This window comes from Strongylocentrotus purpuratus, unplaced genomic scaffold, assembly GCF_000002235.5.
Source record: "Strongylocentrotus purpuratus isolate Spur 01 unplaced genomic scaffold, Spur_5.0 spur5_scaffold_19, whole genome shotgun sequence".
In the NCBI taxonomy this organism is placed as follows: domain Eukaryota; kingdom Metazoa; phylum Echinodermata; class Echinoidea; order Camarodonta; family Strongylocentrotidae; genus Strongylocentrotus; species Strongylocentrotus purpuratus.
Window position 1 is genome coordinate 18,523,151 of NW_022145604.1, and position 20,950 is coordinate 18,544,100.

The window sequence follows — 20,950 nt, forward strand, 5'->3', positions numbered from 1 at the left end:
AGTCTTGCTGCCTGTCGGTCTGGTGGGTTAATAGTCTTGCAGCATGTCAGTCTTGTGGCCTGTTGGTCTTGTGGGTCAACAGTCTTGCGGCCTGTTGGTCTGGTGGGACAACAGTCTTGTGGCCTGTCGGTCTGGTGGGACAACAGTCTTGTAGCCTGTCGGTCTGGTGGGACAACAGTCTTGTGGCCTGTCGGTCTGGTGGGACAACAGTCTTGTGGCCTGTCGGTCTGGTGGGACAACAGTCTTGCGGCCTGTCGGTCTGGTGGGACAACAGTCTTGTGGCCTGTCGGTCTGGTGGGACAACAGTCTTGTGGCCTGTCGGTCTGGTGGGACAACAGTCTTGCGGCCTGTCGGTCTTGTGGGTCAACAGTCTCGTGTCCTGTCAGTCTTGTGGGTCAACGGTCTTGTGGGTCAACAGTTTTGTGGCCTGTCGGTCTTGTGGGTCAACAGTCCAGAGGACTGAAGCCCATCTCAGTTTTTAATGACCATTAATGAAGAGAGAATGTTTCAGGATTAACCAAATCTGCAAGGTTTGATAAGGCCTAAAATAAAAACTTGTTGTATTGCCCTTTGCGACCGACGCAAAAATCTGAAAATCTACGGTCGGCATTTAAAAAAAAAAAAAAAATTTAAACCGTTTTATAGATTTTTTTTAAATAATGAATAAAAAAAAATGTGTATTTTGTTTGTTTAAATGGGATATAAATGCATAAAATCTAATTATTCCAAAATTCTCACTCGTGCAAACCATGTATAATTATGAGGTGAAAAAGATATCAATGGAATGATGACACTGAAACACATGTATTAAAGCATTAAAATCTGAGAAATATCAGCCAAAAGAGGGCGGGAAACGAACGAAAAAAAACAACAAAAAAAACATTCAAATCTGAAAAATATCGGCCCAAAGAGGGCGACAAAAAAAAGTTTTAAAAAAAACAAACTATTCCGCCCGACCGACCCATGTTTTGGCACCCAAAGGGCAATACAACAAGTTTTGATTTTAGGCCTAATAGAAGCTGCATAATTTATCAATATTCCTAGAATCAATTTTTGTATGAGATAAGCCGTCTTGAAAAAGAAAAATGTGGCAGGTTTGCAGTAAACGTTCATATATTGAAAAGAGATCTGATATTAGTTTTAGCTGATAATTTAAGCAACAAAACACCTTAACATCTTTTTGCCATAGAAACTTTTCTATGACACCGAGACAGATTCTTTTGTGGCGATGATGAACGCTTGTCATCCCTTTTCCGTCAAAATAAGTCAAGCTGAAAGATGGCCATAACGCTTTTTGCCTGGCCCGCTGCCAGCCAAGCCGCTTGCTTTGAAGAATGTTTAAAACATATTTTGACGATGGTAATTCACAAAATGGGTCTTGATAAACTACATCCTCATGTACTCCCATCCTTGCAGACTTCCTGGAAAGATATAGACCCCCTAGTCAAACAAGAGAGCTCCAGAACTTTAGAGATATATAGGGGCCCTACCTCACTACCTTGACCACATTTAACTACTCTTGACCAGAAGTTTTGTGACATGCAACTTTTGCGATATGTAAAATGATGGCGATTTTTCACGGCAAGAAACTTATGCGAGTTACTAAAAAATGTAGCGTGGGTTAGTTGTAATTGCATTTTACTCTGATGAGTGCCAGACGAAAAGCTTAAGTACGGCTCTTTTCAACGCTATTCTCTGATTTTGTAGTACCAATCATTTTCAAATTACTGGAGCATGAAACTTTCGTGAATCTGAACTACTCGTGATATTTGCAAATATTTCATGCGGGCGAAGGTTTCTGGTTGTACAGTTTTCCATACCCCCCCCCCCAACAACAACTCTTATAAAAACCAAATATCAGACCAACTAAACCCTTATAACATATTTTGGAAGGGGCAGAAGCCAGGAAAAAGCCCCCATGTCCAATGAGCCCCATGACCCCCCCCCCCCCACCTCCAGACTACATCATAAGCATAAAGCCTGTGTCATCTTACATGTAATATGGTTTATCAGTCTTCTTTTTGTTTTAATGGTGTGAATGAGGTCTGCATCCTTGCCTTTCTCAATCTCTCATTTATTTTTATTTTTTACATTTTTAATGTTTTTTGTAAAACTTTTTACTTTTCCTCACAACACATTGGAAGGCATCTAATTACTAATATCTACATCATGCTGGTACAGACTATGTAGTATCACCAACAAAGACAGAGTCCACTTCCACAATAAACAACAGTTACATAGATCTGCATCAAAAACTTTTAAAAAGAATCTTCATGATCCCAAACTATTTTACATTTAATTAGTTACAGACTTACAGTGCATTTCCTCTATCCTTGTTTTTGATATCTCATTAAAATATGAATTGCTTGAAAAAAGAGTTGACACATATATTTAAACTATTTTGCCAAGTGGGCCCCACAATGCAGTCTAAAAATATGGAGCTAAAATTATCAACCACACATGTGACATTCAAGTTAAGTGAACATAAATCTTTAAAGGAACTGCTCTTCAAAATAGAGTATCATATAAGTGTAGGACTACAGTGTAATTATAAGACTACCTTGGGTAAACAAGACATATTGTTATGATTATTATCATTATCATTATCATTATGGGAACCAGCCTACGTGTAAATTGTATGAAATAATCAACTATGAAAGAATAACTATTGAACATGAAAATATATACTTTTTCATATAAAAGTGAATACTTTACACATTTCCAAATATGGAAAGTTTTGAATCTAAAATGGGAACAGATAATTGAGAAGTGAATTGTGAATTTTCTCAGCATGACAAGGAATTTTCATAATTATCATTGAATATGAAAAATGCACAGGTTTAAGACAAATATGAAAAGTCTTTAATCAAGGATGGAACATAGTTTACTTGGTATTACATAAATAATTAAAAATAATCAATTTAAAATTTAAATTGTATAACTACTTAGCAGTAAAGTGATTTTCCAAAATGAATGAATTCTGGACACAGAATAAAATTTAGGAATGAATAAAGTGCAGCACAAAACTCCCATGATACGACACACCAATAAATGAAGAAAACAAAGTGCATTGTGGCATGACATAGCACATATATACATATTACTTGAGAAAGGAACTAGACTGAAATGAAAGATATCAACCTTGAAACGTAAATGTGATATCAAATTCTCATTGCACTTTCTAAATCTCCCTTTCTTCCGCAGATCTTTGCAAAGCTTTAAAGGTCATCTCAACCTTGCAAGCGAGTTAAATGTAGCTAGCATGTAGGCGCAGACTCTACTTAGTTGTTCGTAATGTTCAGTGTCTGCTGTGTGAGACTATACCAACTGCAGTTCTACTGCTGTATCTTAAAGGTACTATGTCCCATTTGCAGGTCAAAAAAATGAAAAGTTAAATTTCAAACTAATAGCAAATATGCATGAGATGTATGGTGGATTAATTTTATGTGAGATCTATTCTTAATTTAGACGACCCGTAAGAATGCTATCCATCAAATGTATCAAGTACAGTCCCAACGGAAAAGTTACTCAGTAGAAAGTAGAAACCATGAAATTAGATGATTTTTCAATGCATAAAATGAGAGAATTATCCCAACTTAACTGAAGTCAAAGGACTTATTTTAACAATCAGAGAATTTTATAAATAGTGATCTCATCTTAGTATCCAACCTTTCAGAACTCTCCTGTAATCAGCCCTATTTGATTCCACCCTCCCCCCACACCCACAATCGGGTTTTTATGACTTCTCTGCTCTCCTTTAAAGCAACTAGCTGTCTGGGGTTGGATTGCCCTTTAATCATTAAGGAGGGGAGAGTGGTTATCTTCGATGATTCACTTTAGGTGCGTCTTCATCATCTCGAGATTGCCAAATAGCCCGCTATTTGGGAAATAATCCCGAAGTAACAAATCGCGTCTTCACTATCTCGAGATTCGACCTCGAAACTTGAAACTCGACCTTGAGAAATTAGCTCGAGATATTTTGCTCAGCGTTAGCGTGTATTGCGAATCTTCGGTCTAGTGAAGACGCACGGGACAAATAGCTGGATATTTTGCCAAATAGTAGGATAGTTTGCAAACTATCCCAAGATATCTTGGGATATTATCCCGACCAACTATCCAGCTAATTTGCTACTTCGGTCTAATGAAGATGCAAATAGCTGGATAGTTTGCGATCTGGATAGTTCAAATAGCTGGATATTTGGCAATCTCGAGATAGTGAAGACGGGCCTTTTGATTGGGTCCAGTCCAACGCTCTCCCTCAAGGACGCTCTCTAGCTCAGACTTGTTTTGATTCATCTCACCCTCACAAACCATAGGATGTTAACCAATGAGTAGGGAATGGCCGCCCAACTTATAGACAGATCACTTGAATAAGCTCGGCTTATCACCATACTTCGGTGGCAGAAGGCAGCATGTCACTGAATTATCATTTTGAAAGAGACCGGTCCATCGACACAATTGTTTTGATTAATACGGTAATGCAAACTCGAGGGATGTTAATAACCGATGAGTATAGAACGGCCTTACAACTTATAGACAGATCACTTTAATAAGCTCGGCTTATCACCGTACTTCGGTGGCAGAAGGCAGCATGTCACTGAATTATCATTTTAAAAGAGACCGGTCCATCGTCACAATTGTTTTGATTAATACGGTAATGCAAACTCGAGGGACGTTAATAACCGATAAGTATAGAACGGCCTTACAACTTATAGACAGATCACTTGAATAAGCTTGGCTTAACACGGTACTTGGGTGACAGAAGGCAGCATGTCACTGAATTATCATTTTAAAAGAGACCGGTCCATCTTCACAATTGTTTTGATTAATACGGTAATGCAAACTCGAGGGATGTTAATAACCGATGAGTATAGAACGGCCTTACAACTTATAGACAGATCACTTGAATAAGCACGGCTTAACACGGTACCTGGGTGACAGAAGGCAGCATGTCACTGAATTATCATTTTGAAAGAGGCCGGTCCATCGTCATAACTGTTTTGATTAATAATGCAAACTCGAGGGACGTTAACCAATTAGTATGGAATGGCCTCTCAATATAGACAGATCCCTTGAATAAGCTCGGCTTAACACGGTATTTTGGAGGAAAAAGGTCGCATGTCACTGAATTATCATTTTGAAAGAGGCCGGTCCATCGTCACAATTGTTTTAATTGATAATGCAAACCAGAAGGATGTTTTATAACCAATGAGTATGGAAATTGGAATGGCCTCCCAACTTATAGAAAGATCACCTGAATAGGTTCGGCTTATTAAACACGGTACTTTGGTGGTAAAAGGTCACATGTCACTGAATTATCATTTTGAAAGAGGCCGGTCCATCGTCACAATTGTTTTGATTAATAATGCAAACTCGAGGGATGTTAACCAATGAGTATGAAATCACCTCACAACTTATAGAAAGATCACTCAATAAGCTTGGCTTAACACAGTACCGGTATACTTGGGTGGCAGAAGGCAGCATGTTGTCACTGAATCATCATTTTGAAACAGGCCTGTCCATTGTCACAATTGTTTTTAAATTGAATTAATAATACAAACCTGAAGGATATTAACTAATGCGTATGGAATGACTTAATTTGGGTGGCAGAAGGCAGCATGTCAATAAATTCTTAATTTGAGACAAGCCTTTTCTCAGACTTATTTTAATTTAGTATATTGTATATTGCAAACTAAGTGTGTGAAATGGATGTCCAATGAATAGAACGATCACTCTGAACACAAACAGCATGCAATCAGCTAACACTGCATTGTAATTGTTAGCGGAAAAGGGCAGCATCCCATTTGGCTGATTATTTAGGGACATGATTATATAAATTGTTCAGGAACTTGAGTAGATAATGCATTTTCTTTCTTTCTTTCGTTTTACTATTTTATCGCACAACGAGCTCTCAAACAAGTACAATTGGGCCTGATTGGATAGTTCTTTAATAACTCTTCTTAAACTACAATTAATGTAAGTGTTACAAGTTTGTTTCACAGCTTCCTGCATCACTGTGTTACCATGGTTTGAAAAATCCATGTGTCTTTCATTCTCTACAATGAAATTTAATTTCATATCAATATTTATTCCAAAGACTTTGGTACATGTGAATGTACCCTCAATCTAAGGTAACTTACACCAAAAAATAATTATTTCATCGTTTTCTGTCACTTACCTCCTTCTCCCACCAAAATAGCAACATAATGGTCCCCATTTCTAATATATTTAGTCGGATTTAGCAATTATATTTTAAATCACACTTTCCCTGAAAAATGGTAGCCATTAGTGATTAGTGGGCAGTGACTAAAGGAAGGAAGTGGAAAATGAATGGTGTCAAAAATTATCTGGTCAATTGCTTTGATGAATACATCACTGTTATTGTAAAAAGGGCATAAAGACAATTTGGTCAAAAATTGATTTTGGGGCCTATACGTGACAACTGTCTGCTAAGTTTGGTAAAATTTGATGATACAACTGCAAAGTTATCGCCCAAATAATGATTTTACTATGCATTATGTAACAGCCCGTTTAATGCATGCAGTACATTGCACGCATTAATGAAAGAATAGTAAAATACTATAATGTATTGTATGACTGTTAAACAATTTAGGTGATGTAAAGACTAAAATATCGTTTGTAGAAGCAGTCAGTAAAAGCTACTAAAAATTATTTACTGATATCCTAATCCTGATTCTAAAACCCTTCTGCAAGTTTGGAAACAACTCAAACAAGATAATATTCAACCAATGTGGAAAGATCACAGCTCTATAGACACAACTTTGAGATCTCTTTCTTCCTGTTATGTCCCTTTGAAACATGTCTTTGTGCCAAACCAACCAAACTGAAAGTTTGGGGTGAATAGTGAATGTATATATATTATAGATATAGATTGAACTATTACAAAGCCTAACTGATACAGTTGGCATGTCTACAATCAAGGATAATACCCCACTCACATCAATGAGACTGACACAAGTCCATCAACAAATCAAACCAAAAACACTACCCCTAAATATGAATAGTCAAGAATGGGTCAGTTTTGAGTCAATGTGAAGTCAGTCTGGCAGTGTGACTAACAGCCTTTTCACACACAGCTAATATTCATCGTATCTAGAGATGATTAGTATAAACGTGTTTAACTCAACAGTTTTAAACATATTTATAGAAAATTTTCCCAGTGTGAACATCGTTTATACGATGTTGGGATAGATACGAAGTCGCGATCCATACGCCCCTAAAAGCAGGCTGCAGATACGAAGTTCGTATCTAGAGAGCTTGACATTTTGTGTGTGAAAGGTTATTCGTGTTTAAACGTGTTTCAGACGTGTTTAAACTGGATGGAGCATGTGCTTTGATTGATATGACATGACCTTCAATGCGCAATGGCACTACTGCGCATTTTACGAGCAGTAGTTAATCACAAAACGATTAACAATCGCACCGAAATTTCTGTGTGTGAAAGGCTCGTGATTAGTCTAAACACGTTTCAAACACGTTTATACTAATCATGTTTATAGAATTTTAGCTGTGTGTGAAAAGGCTGTACATATAGTTAACAACTAAATTATCTATACCCTTACCAAGTATTGTACTTTTGGTAAGTTTCTTGTGACTGTGACACACATTAAAGCTTACGTTGTACATCTAAAAGTGTTCAATACAGGCCCTAATGCAACCAGTCCACCTTTCATTCTTAAGTTGTGAAAAACACCCCCAAAAACATTAAAGATACAAGGAGCATGAATAATTTAGCTGCTAACTGTAAGTCTAAAAAATGGCAACATACGTAAGACTGTTTATATCTCCCTATTTCAAACCTAAATACCTATCATCATTGCCATAAATATTGTAGTAAAATAACCTGGCTTCCATGCTATCCAATGAAATGTGGGAGAAGACTCAGTACCTTATCATTTGGAGAGCTTCACAATTAAACATGTGACCAACAAAAGTTGAACTTAGGTAACCTTTAAGCAATCATCGATAGTTGATGGCAACCCAAACAAAAAGTCAAATGAAAGTCCGGGACAATAATGTAGGAGGAGGTGTAACATATATGTGAAAGGGATACAACAATCTTTTATTCAGTAGCCCTGATATCTCACCTATGCCCTGTTCACACATGAAACTGCCATAGCACATGAACAAAAATGTTACAAATAAATGGCGAATGGGCTGAAGAAAAGTAGCTGTGTGCAACAAAGGCCACAAGGCACAATTTACAATAATTGACTTATCTGCTTGTTATAAGATAAAGATATAAGAAAGATATAAGAAAAATGAAGTGTACTCTCAGGAGATGCGAGTTGGTCTAGACTGCTTAGCGTAATCGTCAAAGGTACGCTCAGCTCTCTATCTTAGCCTGCAAACCCACTCCTTTGGACTGCTGTTTGTAACTGAATATCTTTCAAACAACAACTTGAAAGATGAAAATAAATAATGATCATATCTGATTGACAGTTTTTTATACACATCTGTAAAATAAGAACTGCCAATATGATTCCTTTTTGATGCAGTTGGGTTTTTCCCGCTTTAAAAAAAAAAAAAAAAATTGCATTGCTTGTGTCATGTGTGAAAGAGTTTTCACAGGTCATCTGTAAGTTAGTCTCCCCCTGTGACCTTGAATGACATCATTAGCACAGCTGTACTTATAATCAGGAGCTAAACAACATCATCAAACACGCCTCCACACAAAAATGATGATGGGATTACAATGTTCACACAAGTAAATACAATCACACATCACGCCTGGATACGTCAAAACCAGAGTCCTGAAATACGTTCGATCTCTGATGACCACCCAGTAATGTTCGCAGAGTCATCCCTCAGAAGACCCATTTCGGATAACACTTTAAAGATAAACTTGAGTTTTGGTAAAAAAAAGAAAATGAATTCTCACATAATGAAACAAAACTCACACTGAATGTTCAAGATTACAAATAAATGTCATGATAAACAATTTTGGTAGAAATGTATACTGGCTGAGCAATGAGCATAGAAAGATAAGGATATCAAGTTAAGTAGGCCCGACACTATTTGTGTATTCCCATATTGTGTACAGTGCTTGTTACTTTACCAATACTGGGCCAAATTTGTTATGATTTTGATGACTCCAGAACCTTGCAGTACACAGCAATACTTACATGCTACATGATCAACTTTTTGCTGATCCATTCCACACCTTTTCTTTCACAATGCAATCGCATGACCAGAACTCAACTTTATCTTTAATTAAAAGCTTACTGAACTGGCTGTTGATTTCAGGTGGACCAACAAAAATACGTTGCCACCAGCAAGAAGGCTGTTACTGCCACTGACAATGCTCGCTCTTACAGCCTTTTTGCAGGCAGACAGTGAAAACCATGAATGCAAAAGGCATTGGGTAGTTTCATAGACTCCATATTTGGTCATTTTTGTTGAAAATTTCTTCTTACACGGTATACAGGTTCATTTATGATAGGAGTAAGAATAGCCAGTTTTATTTTACTTAAAAACAAAGAAGTAAATACATTGTGAAATTCATTCCCACAGAAGGCTTAATGCCTTAAAATAATAAAATAACAAAATGAAAAAATTTGATATGACTCTACTCTTGTAGGCAGTTAATTTCTGTAATATTGTTGATAACATTAGAGGCAAAGTAGGTTTAAATGTGCAAGACTGCAAGTAAATCATCATTATCATAATGAGTGACCATCTGGGGAGGCAAAAGTGATTTAAGGGGAAGTCCGCCCTGATATTAAGTTAATAGAAGCAGAAAAATGAGAGAAACGGGTCAGTGAAAGTTTGAGCAAATACCAATTTAAAATAAAACGTTATGAATTTTCAAAGGTGCGATCAATCAAACACAAAGTGGCAATTCTGTGACGCATCTTGAGAGCTTTCATCCCATTTGCTCTGTACTATCAAATTATATTTTGCCTTTTTAAGAAAATTTTCACTCAAACAATTACCCCAAATATAATTATTGCAAATTTTCTAACAACCCTGTATGAAACAAATCTATTTCCTCATCAATAACTGAGAATTTGAAAGTTTATAATATATTTTCTGTACAGGGCTAATTGGAAAGGAGCTTGCAAGTTACATCACAGTTATGCCAATTGTGTTTCAATGATGACAACTTGAAAAGTTCATAACTTTCCTATTGCTAATCAAATATTGCTCAAACTTTCTCTTATCTGTTTCCCTCATTTTTCTGCTTTTATAAAAAACAATTAAATATTAGGGTGGACTTCCCTGTTAAACCACGCATTTGAAAACTCTGTGAACTGCTCTATGAGTTAACCTTGTGTTAATGTCTTTAAAATAACTTGAATTTCCAACAAAACTAAGCTCCCTATTTTTATCAATGAACTTCACAAGAGGTCAGTCATACAGTTATTTCTAGTCCTCAAAGCAATTGATCAACAGTTTTAATCTAATCTGAAAACTATTTCACTGCGGTTATACGAACGGAGCCCCACATGAAGATGACTTTCCCATACACTGGGACTACACACGGGTCATGGTATGACCATCATACTCATTTTGCGTTCTGCCCAAATATTTCACCTTGAATCCCACAAAGAGGAAAAGCATCTTCTAAAAACATTTTCTTTAAAATAGACTGAAATAGTTCCTGCATTGTATACCTCATGAGTTCATTCTGTCATACAATCAAAACAAATCATGCCATATTTAAACCCTATTGTGGTAGAAAGATAGAGTAATAGTTCAAAATGTTAATATAATGTTTAGTCTGTAAATTGAACAAGTTTAGCTCTTACCTGACCAATACAGTACAATACAATACAATTGTTTGTGTATACATCTACACGTAAATGTCTAACAGAGAGGCAACAATAAAGTCTAGACTTCATTATTCTCTTTTTTATTATCACTGCTAAGAAATGATAAGTTATATTATTATATTATTATTATTATTATTATTATTATTATTATTATTATATTATTATTATTATTATATTATATTATATTATATTATTATTATTATTATTATTATTATTAAGTGCATATTTTGAAACTCTTTCATTTTTGTGAACCTTTCTTTCTAAAATAAGTCAATTAATGTTAAATAAATAGATTTATAAAACTATCAGAAGACATTACTTTTCAAACAGCAAAGACTGAAAATCATATTTGTTTGATCATACACGCATCACCATTAACCATTATATGTAGGTCAACAAATTGCACTTAATAAACTTAATTGGCTTGTAAAAGGAGTAGGTAATCCAAAGCATCACAACAAACTGATGGTTCCCTTCCATTCTTCACAAGAGGATAAAATCAAATCAGTTTCACAATGAGAGAGGGCAGCAGACATGTTTCAAGTTTAGTCTACATCCACTGCAAGTGCAACAACACAGCATGTTTACTTCTGTCTCCACCATCTTACCATTGTGTGTGTGATACCATTAACAGCAATAGCAATAGCATAGGAAGTGGGGTACACATTTATGCACTGCACCTCACCCCCCCCCCCCCCCCCCCCCCCCCCCCCCCCCCCCCCCCGATTTAAAGCCGGATTTACATTGATCTCAGGGACCATCCTTTTTTGGAGAACAAAATCCTGATTTAAAAAATATATGATATGGATATTTCTTTCCGGGGGACCTAGTGACGAGGTATTACATTAACTTTTAACTTGTTATTGATGAATGAGCTACAATACTTGGAATAGACCCTGCATACATAACTTGTTGCTATGTTGGGCAAGCCATGGGCAAGCTTTCTGGTTGTCAAGAACAACCATTTCTTAAACACTTTGCATAAAATTTGGACATGCTTAAAGCTAACGACCAGTTATGGTCATGCAATTGCATTGTGAAAGAAACGTTGTGAAATCGATCAGAAAAGGTTGATCATCTAGCATAGATGTACTGCAAGGTTCTGGAATCATCAAAATGATAAGAAATTTGGCCAAGTCTTCATAAAGTTAGAAGCACTGTACACAGAAAGATGTATATGGGAGTACACACACGTGCGCGACACGTGCATTTCATATCTCTCAACAGGCGAGAGATACACTAATTTACCAAATATATCAATTAGTAGGCGGTTTCCCGTCAAATTTTTATCATCATGTAATATTCAAAACATATTCTTTCACATGATTGGTAATAAGAGCTACACTAATTTACCAAATATATCAATTAGTAGGCGGTTTCCCGTCAAAATTTTTATCATCATGTAATATTCAAAACATATTCTTTCACATGATTGGTAATAAGAGCTTCCATTTCATTTTTTGAAATTGGGGCGTTTCCAATACTGGTCTTTACCTTTAATAGTAAACCAGTCTATTTTGTGAGTGCTACTGACCTTCAGCTTGGGTGAGCAGGGCTGGGTGTGATACAATGCATATAACATATACATGGCACATATCCTAGTCTGCAGATCATGTGGGGAGACCAGAGACGACGCAGTCAGGGCATACGCTTCTGATGTGAACTAATGAGAGAGAGAGAGAGAGAGATAGAAGAGAGCAGAGAAAGTTAGGTTGACTCCACACAAAAAATACATTTATAATAATAATGTCTGGTTTACCCAAGGTTTACCCAAATACTTTTCTCCCTGAGGGCCCCGCAATCAAATTATTACCCCAGATTCAGCGAGCTACCATGTTAAGGTACTCAAGCATTCAAGGAGCTTCTTCCTACCAGGTACCCATTTACCACACTTGGGTGGAGAGTGGCAAATGTAGATTTTTCTTGCCAAAGGACATTAGTGCCGCACAGGGACTCGAAAAGCGGACCATGTGATTCACAGTCCAACAACAAATCCACTAGACCATGAAAACATATTTCAATCTACCAAATCCAGGTATGTGTAAAGAAAATTGGCAAAAAGTTACTTTGTGATCATCCAATAGCTACACCTACTGGTATGATAATGAAATGTAAGTGGAAACATAAAATTGTCTGTTCAATGATTTTTCTTGTATCAATGGAATGGCCACTTCCACTGTTCATGTTCAACATTAAATGATTGTCATTTTGCAGAAGACTTTCAAATAAGCTTTTTTTCACAAATAGTACAAGTCAAAGTTTTTATCAAATGTCAACAGTACATTTGAATTTCAGGTCAAATAAAAATGAATGAAAGCTGTAAAATCAATCACACAATTATCATCTTTGTTTTTAGAAAACTTACCGTTCGTAGGAGCTGGTCACTCTTTATGCCACTGTAATTGTAAATGAAAAATAAAGTGGAATGATAATTGGAAAAAGGTATATTTGTATACTACTGTACTATTCAATCTGATGTCAGTCTAGTTCTGTTGTCGTCACAGAGCTCACTTTTTTCTTCTTCTTGTATATCTTCATTAGATAGAACTAAACCTTGCTAAGTTCAAAACCTTCCATCTGATTTTGGAATATTCACACACAAAAATTACAAACAGCAAATAAATATGTAAACAGTTATCCTGACATTGCTCCTGTCATATCTATAGACACATCGACAGTAAAAATCTGTGCTGATGTTGCACTATTTTTTTAGTTTGATTTGAAATACGAAGAAATATAAAAGTTGCAAATTTAAATTAATCTCACAATACTAATTATGGAGGTGATGCGGTCTGGTGGTGCATTCAACCGACACTCAATCCAAGGGAGAGAGTTCAAATCCCAGCTCAGCACTAATGTCCTTTGGCCAGGCATTAATTCACATTTACCACTCTCCACCCAGGTGTAAATGGGTAGGTCTACCTGGCAACAGCAGAGGTAATAATGGCAGGATCGAGGCTGATGAGGGAAACAAAATTCCTATTATCATGTTTCCAGTGTTTTTTTTCTTCCGAATCTGAATGAACTTACTAAAAGATGAGGGGGAAATTGAGCGCCCTCCAAATCTTGGTAAACTCCTCATAGCGTACGCTCTCCGTTGCAATGAACCTGATGATCAATCCCTTGAGGTCTGTCTGTAGGCCATCGAACAGGGCCTCGTGAGGCTTCTTGGGAACTCTTCCCATCTTCTTCTCTCCTTGGTTACCAACCTATTCCTGCATATAACAAAATGATACCATATCATTGAAAAGTAATGTAGAAACAAAATATATTGAACAAATTTAAGAGTTGCTATTGGTCCGAATCAATCGCAAGTCATCTAATCAATCGTAGGTTTGCAGTCACCTATCTCTTATGTACATAGTCGCAATTGTTTATAAGACAGGGTCCTTGAAATGAAATTCCTCTTGAAAATAACCCTTTAGATTATCTACTTTAAGAATTCACTTTCTAGATCCTGGTCTAGATCCTGGTCTAGATCTTGGTCTAGATCCTGGTCTAGATCTACCATACTTTTGTTTTCAAAACAGTTCTGTTTAATATGATCCACAAACAAAACGAATGGGACCCTGAGTCCCTGACCTAGAAGGCCGAAGGCTTAGTTAGAGTGAGACAGTCAGAGAGGTAAAACTACATGTGGGGAAAATAACCTTGTTAAATATGTTGTTAAATCTCTATTAGGAGAGCCTCCCAAATTGGCCATGTACTTCTATTCTAGAATTTCTCTGTAGTCACACAATTGCTTCATTTTAATGCTAGTTTGCATTTCAATGATCACGCTCACACTCACAGCTTTTTAAGAAAGAGAAGACCCACAGTGCGTTAATCTTCATTTCATGAAGCCTGCACTTTTCAGGAAGAAGAGGAGAAGAGAAGAATAAGTTTCCAGATCTGATGATTAATTCATCTCCCAAAACTTTCAGTTTAACTTTACTGTTCTGCTAAAAGCTTACTACTAATCCTGGCTTCTCTCAATTTTCTGCTATGAAAAAAGGGGGGAAACAAGACTTGAAGAAGAGAGTCTGCAGCTAGTGAAAAGTGTGAGAGACTCAGAGTCAGAGAGAGAGAGGGGGGAAAGGAAATCAGGGGCCGTTTCTCGAAACCAACTCCAGGACAGTCATATCTTTGTCGCTGACCTACGGAGATGTCATGAAGTGGATAAACCGTTTCACAAAGCCATGACAGACATGATATCGATATATCGCGATACTAGCAGCTCAAGAAGATAGTCTTTGTCACGATCCATTTGATTTATGAAGAATTACCCAAAACAAGTTTTGGGGTAAAATTGTTCAAAAAGAAATATATACATATAAATTCTCCTAAAATAAATAATAAATAGTATCATTATCATATTTACATCATCAAACGATTTGCATATTTCTGTAAAGATTCTTAAATTGAAGAAAAACCGGTGAGTGTTTTTTTTTTGACAGTCGAATCAAAAGTTAGTTGAAGGATACCGTGATAATGTGATAGTTTATCAATAAGTACTTTTTTGTTTATTGTGACGAGGAATTTTAGGCAAAATGTCTTTTTTTCAGCCAGTTTTTATTCTAGAGTCTCATAAATACTTGTTATATAATTGATTTGATATTGAAAATATAATTTGGAAGAAGTAATTAGAGAGGGAATGATAATGCACATAGGCCCAAAGGTATGATGGTATCCAAAGAAAAGACTATGGATCGACTATTGAAAACGACGTGTAACACTCTCTTATTCATATGTTATAGTTTAATGATTTGTGATTTAATGTTTATATTCAGCTTTTTAAAGTTTCTGTATAATTTGTATTCTCACTTTTGTACATTTGCATTTCGCATTCCAGAGAATTACGTACCGAACTCGTCTATATTTTTCTCAAAATGATAGTGAAACTAATCGTCCATTTCGCGGCCCATGGAATGGCAACAAACTGACTTGTGATGGCGCTTTACAGCAATTAAAAAGATATGACAGGTTCGGAGCAGTGACAACTCGCTTGTCGCGGAAGTTGTCGCTCATCTTGGCAAAGACGGCTTCGTGAAACACTTAGCTGACAAGTTGCGCGACAGTGGCGAGATGTCGTTGATCTTGTAGTTATGACGGTTTCGAGAAACGGCCCCCAAGACAACACAGTAGACCCTACACTCACGTCATGATTATTTATATTTAACAGCGTCCTCATAAATGTTCCACATGTACAGCTACAGGTGCTCCCCATTTTAAATACAATGACATTGGCATTACCATCAATTCATAACCATTGGGATCATTGAATTGACCTTGTCTTAAGTGCTTTTCCAGGGTTTTCAAAGGTTGGGGACAGCCCGGAGAGGTACGCCAACCGGCCAGCAGCGGCGGCGGCCACGCCAGTGGCAGGCCGTGTCCAACACGAAAGTGAGACCGCGCGACCGAAAGACATCAAAACTGTCAAATACTTGATGAAACTATATATTACGGACACAATCAAAATTAAGAACTCTTCACAATGGTAAGAATACTCATTTCATTGACAACATATGTTTAAAAAAAGGAAGTTACAAACTTAGAATACTCACGAAATAAATGTGTCAATTTGTTCCCATAAAAACCTACAAAAGATTACACGATTGGGACTGGATGGACGATTTTTAATACGCGCTTCACATATGGAAGGCCAAATGAGGCAAAACCAATAATGCAGCCATTCGGCGGTTTCTGAGTTCATTTGGCCTTCTCCTTTTTCTTTTTCTTCTTCTTTGGTGCTCTCATCCTTCAAGATCTTTTACCCACATTTATCTTTCTATCTTTCTCACCATTTCAACAATGCTGACCCATGTATTGCAAATAAGTAACCTGCAATGATGGCAGGGCAATCATTCCCTCACAGAATGAACTGGTGAGGTGATACCCTGGGTAAATACTCAGGGGCGTCCCAAAGGGGGGGGGGGGGGGGGGGGGGGGGGGGGGGGGGGGGTGGGGGTGCGACACCCCCCCCCCCCCCATCTGTCAGGATATTGTCGGTAAAATTGCGCTGCCGTCGGGAAAAAGAGAAAAGGGGAGGGAAGAAAGAGAGGGAAGGAAAGAAAGGAAAAGAAAGGAAACAAAAAGAAAAAAAGAGAGAAAAGAGAAAGAAAACAAACGAGGGGTGAAAGAGGAGAGAGAGGGGGAGGTAAGAGCCTGAGAGGGGAGGGTGGGAGTAAAAGAGAGAGGGGATTGTTGGGTGGAGTCGTCTCGTCGAGGGAACAAGAAATTAGACACGCATAAATATGTTGCTGTGTCGGGTCAGCTGTGTCGGTATTCTTGCTCGCCTCCTCGTGTACTATATCAATGCAGAAGTTTGAAGTCGGTGAGATGTATAATGTCGGTTGGCCGACAAGTTTTTTTTCCCTACGAACTGTGACTACAACTACAATACTTGTATTTTCTCGAAGTTTCACTTTCCTATAATATCACCTAAACAAAATCAGAGGTTTAAAATTTCAGGGGAAACTAAATTCAAACAAGTAGGCCTATTAAGAGTCAACAACGGAACAACGAATCGTCTTCCTTTCTCTAATATTTTGATGAAACGCAAAAGCTTCCGCGCTTAGCGCGGGAGGGGAAAACAACTGAATTTAGACAAGGATTAGAAGTCTAGAACGGTACAACGAATCATCTTCTTTCTATAATAATTAAATAAAACTTCAAAGCTTCTGCGCTTCGCGCGGGAGGGGGGGAAGAAAACTGAATTCGGACAAGGATTAAGAGTCGAGAACGGTACAACGAATTGTTTTCTTTCTCTAATAATTTAAGGAAACGTCTAAGCTTCTGCGCTTTGCGCGAGAGGGGGGAACTGAATTTGAGAAACTGAATTCAGACATTGGGTTAAAAGTAGAGAACAGTACAACAAATCGTCTTCTTTCTCTAATAATTTAATGACTGACGTCAAAACTTTATTCAGACAAGGATTAAGAGTCGAGAACGGTACAACGTATCATCTACTTTCTCTAATAATCTAAAGAAACGTCTAAGCTTTCGCGCCTCGCGCGGCCTGGGGAAACTGAATTCAGACAAGGATTAAAAGCCGAGAACGGTACAACAAATCGTCTTCTTTTCCTTATAATTTAATGAAACGTCTAAGCTTCCGCGCTTCGCGCGGAAGGCCTTACACCAATCCCCTACTCCAGGGCGCATATCCCGGGGGGGGGGGGATGGGGGTATGCATCCCCCTGGCTCGAAGGAGGGGGGTGGCCTGTACAAAAATCCCCCCCCCCTGAGATTACAAAAAAAAGAGAGAAAAAAGGGAAGAAGAAGAAGAAGAAAAAAATGTGATTGTTTCAATTTTAGCATAATGCATGAGAAATAATTATTTTTTTTAATGTATGTATAACGGTATAGCCTACACGTATACAGTATGCCACGATCATTAAGAGTAGTTGCGCGACGTGCGCGAACAAGCACTTCATAAACTTCAAAATAATTTTTCGTTATTTTGCAAGGTATTATTATAGCCCAGACGTAAAGTGCGCAAGCGCGCGAGCGCTTAAAAAGTGCAATCATGTACAGTAGATGCCCGGCTCCCCCCCCCCCCCCCCCCCACACTTAATGTTATTTAGGGTACGCGTACGCTCGTTCCCTCCCTTTGAAAGCACACACCCCCCACCCTATCTCAGGACTGCCGACATTTCTGAATCCCCCTTTCGCCGGCTTTTCGCTGGCTTTTCCTACCTTGGACCCCCCCCCCCCCCAAATCCGGAACACTGCTAAATGTACCACACATCCCCCCCCCCCAATTTCAGCTGAGCTCTAGTCGATCGAGGGGGACTGGGGGCCAATGCTTTTACTTTTCAAAATGAAATAATCCTGAATGAGCTTTCAAAGCTAGCAGGAATTTCAGGAATTTGATCCCGGGATTTGATCAATTTTTCTATTATATTCATTATTTTATAACCTCCTTTTTACATTTCTCAGGAGTCCAAAGAGAGAGAGAAAAAAACCCACCCCCTTTTTAAAGAAATTAGAGTCGAGAATGCTACAACGAATCGTCTTCTTTCTCTAATGATTTAATGAAACGTAATAGCTTCCGCGCTTCTCGCGGGAAGGAGGGGGGGGGGGGGGGGTGGAGAAAAAAAATGAATTCAGATGAGGATTAAAAGTCAAGAACGGTACAACGAATCGTCTTCTTTCTCTCATTATTTAATGAAACGTAAAAGCTTAGGCGCTTCGCGCGGGAGGGGAGGGGGGAACTGAATTCAGACGAGGATTAAGAGTCGAGAGCGAAACAACGAATCGTCTTCTTTCCCTAATGATTGAATGAAACGTAAAAGCTTCCGCGCTTTGCGCGGGAGGGGAGGGGGAACTGAATTCAGACGAGGATTAAGAGTCGAGAACGGTACAACGAATCGTCTTCTTTCTCCAATGATTTAATGAAACGTAAAAGCTTCCGCGCTTCGCCCAGGAGGAGGGAAGGGAAAAACTGAATTCAGATGAGGATTAAAAGTCGAGAACGGTTCAACGAATCGTCTTCTTTCTCTAATATTGTTTGTTGTTTGTTCGTTTGTGTGTGGGCGTGTGCTCGTGCTAGTATGTGATGGCTATCGCCGATCATCCCCCCACTCCTCGGTACGGATTTACGCCCCTCCCCTACTCTTTAAGTGATTCGCTTGCTCACGACCGCCCCTCTCTAAAATAATATCCTAGCTACGCGCCTGCATTAAAATATATAGCTATGATGCTGGCTAAGTTGACGAAATAGTTCGTATATTTATGTCGTCGAGGAAAATGACCATTTGCGCATACGCAAGTACTATAGATAGTTCATAAGAAAAACAATTTAGCCTTCGGCCCTGAGTTTTGGGGTTAAATTTGTAGATATTGGGACATTTAATTTTGTCGGTAACTGGTGGCTATTTTTGTCGGTAATCGTTGGCCTCTACACCCCCCCCCCCCCCACTGACTCTAGCGACGCCCCTGCCTATACTCCTGTTCCTTCTCCTTCTTCCTCTTCTTCACCTTCCCCTTCTTCCTCTTCTTCTTCTTCTTCCTACTCTTTCTTTTTGTTCTTCCTCCTCTTCTTCCTGTTCTCATTCTTCTTGTTCTTGTTCTTCTCTTGTTCTTGTTCTTCTTGTTCTTGTTCTTCTTCTCTTCTTCTTCTTCTTCTTTTCTTTCTTTCTTTCTTTCTTTCTTTTTCTTCTTTTTTCTTCTTCTTCTTCTTCTTCTTCTTTCTTCTTCTTCTTCTTCTTCTTCTTCTTCTTCTTCTTCTTCTTCTTCTTCTTCTTCTTCTTCTTCTTCTTCTTCTTTCTTCTTTTCTTCTTCTTCTTCTTCTTCTTCTTCTTCTTCTTCTTCATCTTCATCTTTTTTATAATTCTTCTTTTTCTTGAGGGGTCGGTTATCTCGCCACCCCTTGAACTTTTTATTTAAAGTAAGACATTTGATCCCCACATTTTTATAGCAATTCGATATCGACAATATCTTACAGTGAGAATATAAAGAACGATAAACATTCATTTCCCGTGCATTCAGTTCAAAGGCCATGTAACATGGATTTTTAGTTCCTCGTGCTGATTTTTCGAAAATGAGGAGAAGCTAGGTTTCAGGTTATTTGATATCTATTTTTTTGTTGTTGGTAGAGCCCTGTTTGGGTCGGGTTTTTTTAGCTCAAATTTCATTTTTAAATGCATAATACAGAAGCTGAAAAGCAAGGTGAAGTGGCATTATTTCCTAGTTCATTGTTTCTAATTACGTCCTTACATTGTTTAATTTCAGAACCAAAATATCAAATACCAAAATAATTGAGGCGGGCAGAAAAGACTGGGGGAGGGGACGAAAAACTAAATTTAATGTTATATGGCCTAATCATACATTGTTGCTTTGAGACAATAAGAAAACGTGTAAAAAGCTGATATGATATGGATACATGGAAAGGAAATCAATTATGTGCAATCTCCTCTCGAAAAGTGTAATGACTCATGACTGCATGTGGATACAACTTATCACAACAAACTTCCTTCCTTCTGCCTACGTGGCATTATTAAATATCGTTGATTGCATCCTAAATTGTTAACAATTTTGGAACTAATATATTCTAAACTGATAGAACAAAGCCACCCTGCAGAAGAGGTCTGGAAAGATTCGAATATTATTTTTTGCTCATTGTTTACTATCGATGCATTTACCTCAAACACCCGAATAATCAGGCGCGTACGCAG

The 20,950-nt window shown here is 37.9% G+C and overlaps 1 protein-coding gene across 1 annotated transcript in view; it reads right to left on the reverse strand.

Annotated features, from left to right (window-relative positions):
• LOC754634 (snRNA-activating protein complex subunit 1) overlaps positions 1–16,598 on the reverse strand; it is a 73,973-nt gene extending 57,375 nt beyond the window's left edge. The window contains exons 1-4 of the mRNA XM_030990507.1: positions 16,340–16,598; positions 13,827–14,011; positions 13,162–13,192; positions 12,331–12,459 (exon numbers count right to left, since the gene is read on the reverse strand). Coding sequence (XP_030846367.1) covers positions 12,331–12,459; positions 13,162–13,192; positions 13,827–13,981 — 315 coding nt within the window. The 5' untranslated portion in view covers positions 13,982–14,011; positions 16,340–16,598. The remainder of the gene's footprint in view (positions 1–12,330; positions 12,460–13,161; positions 13,193–13,826; positions 14,012–16,339) is intronic.
• Between the last annotated feature and the right edge of the window lie 4,352 nt (positions 16,599–20,950).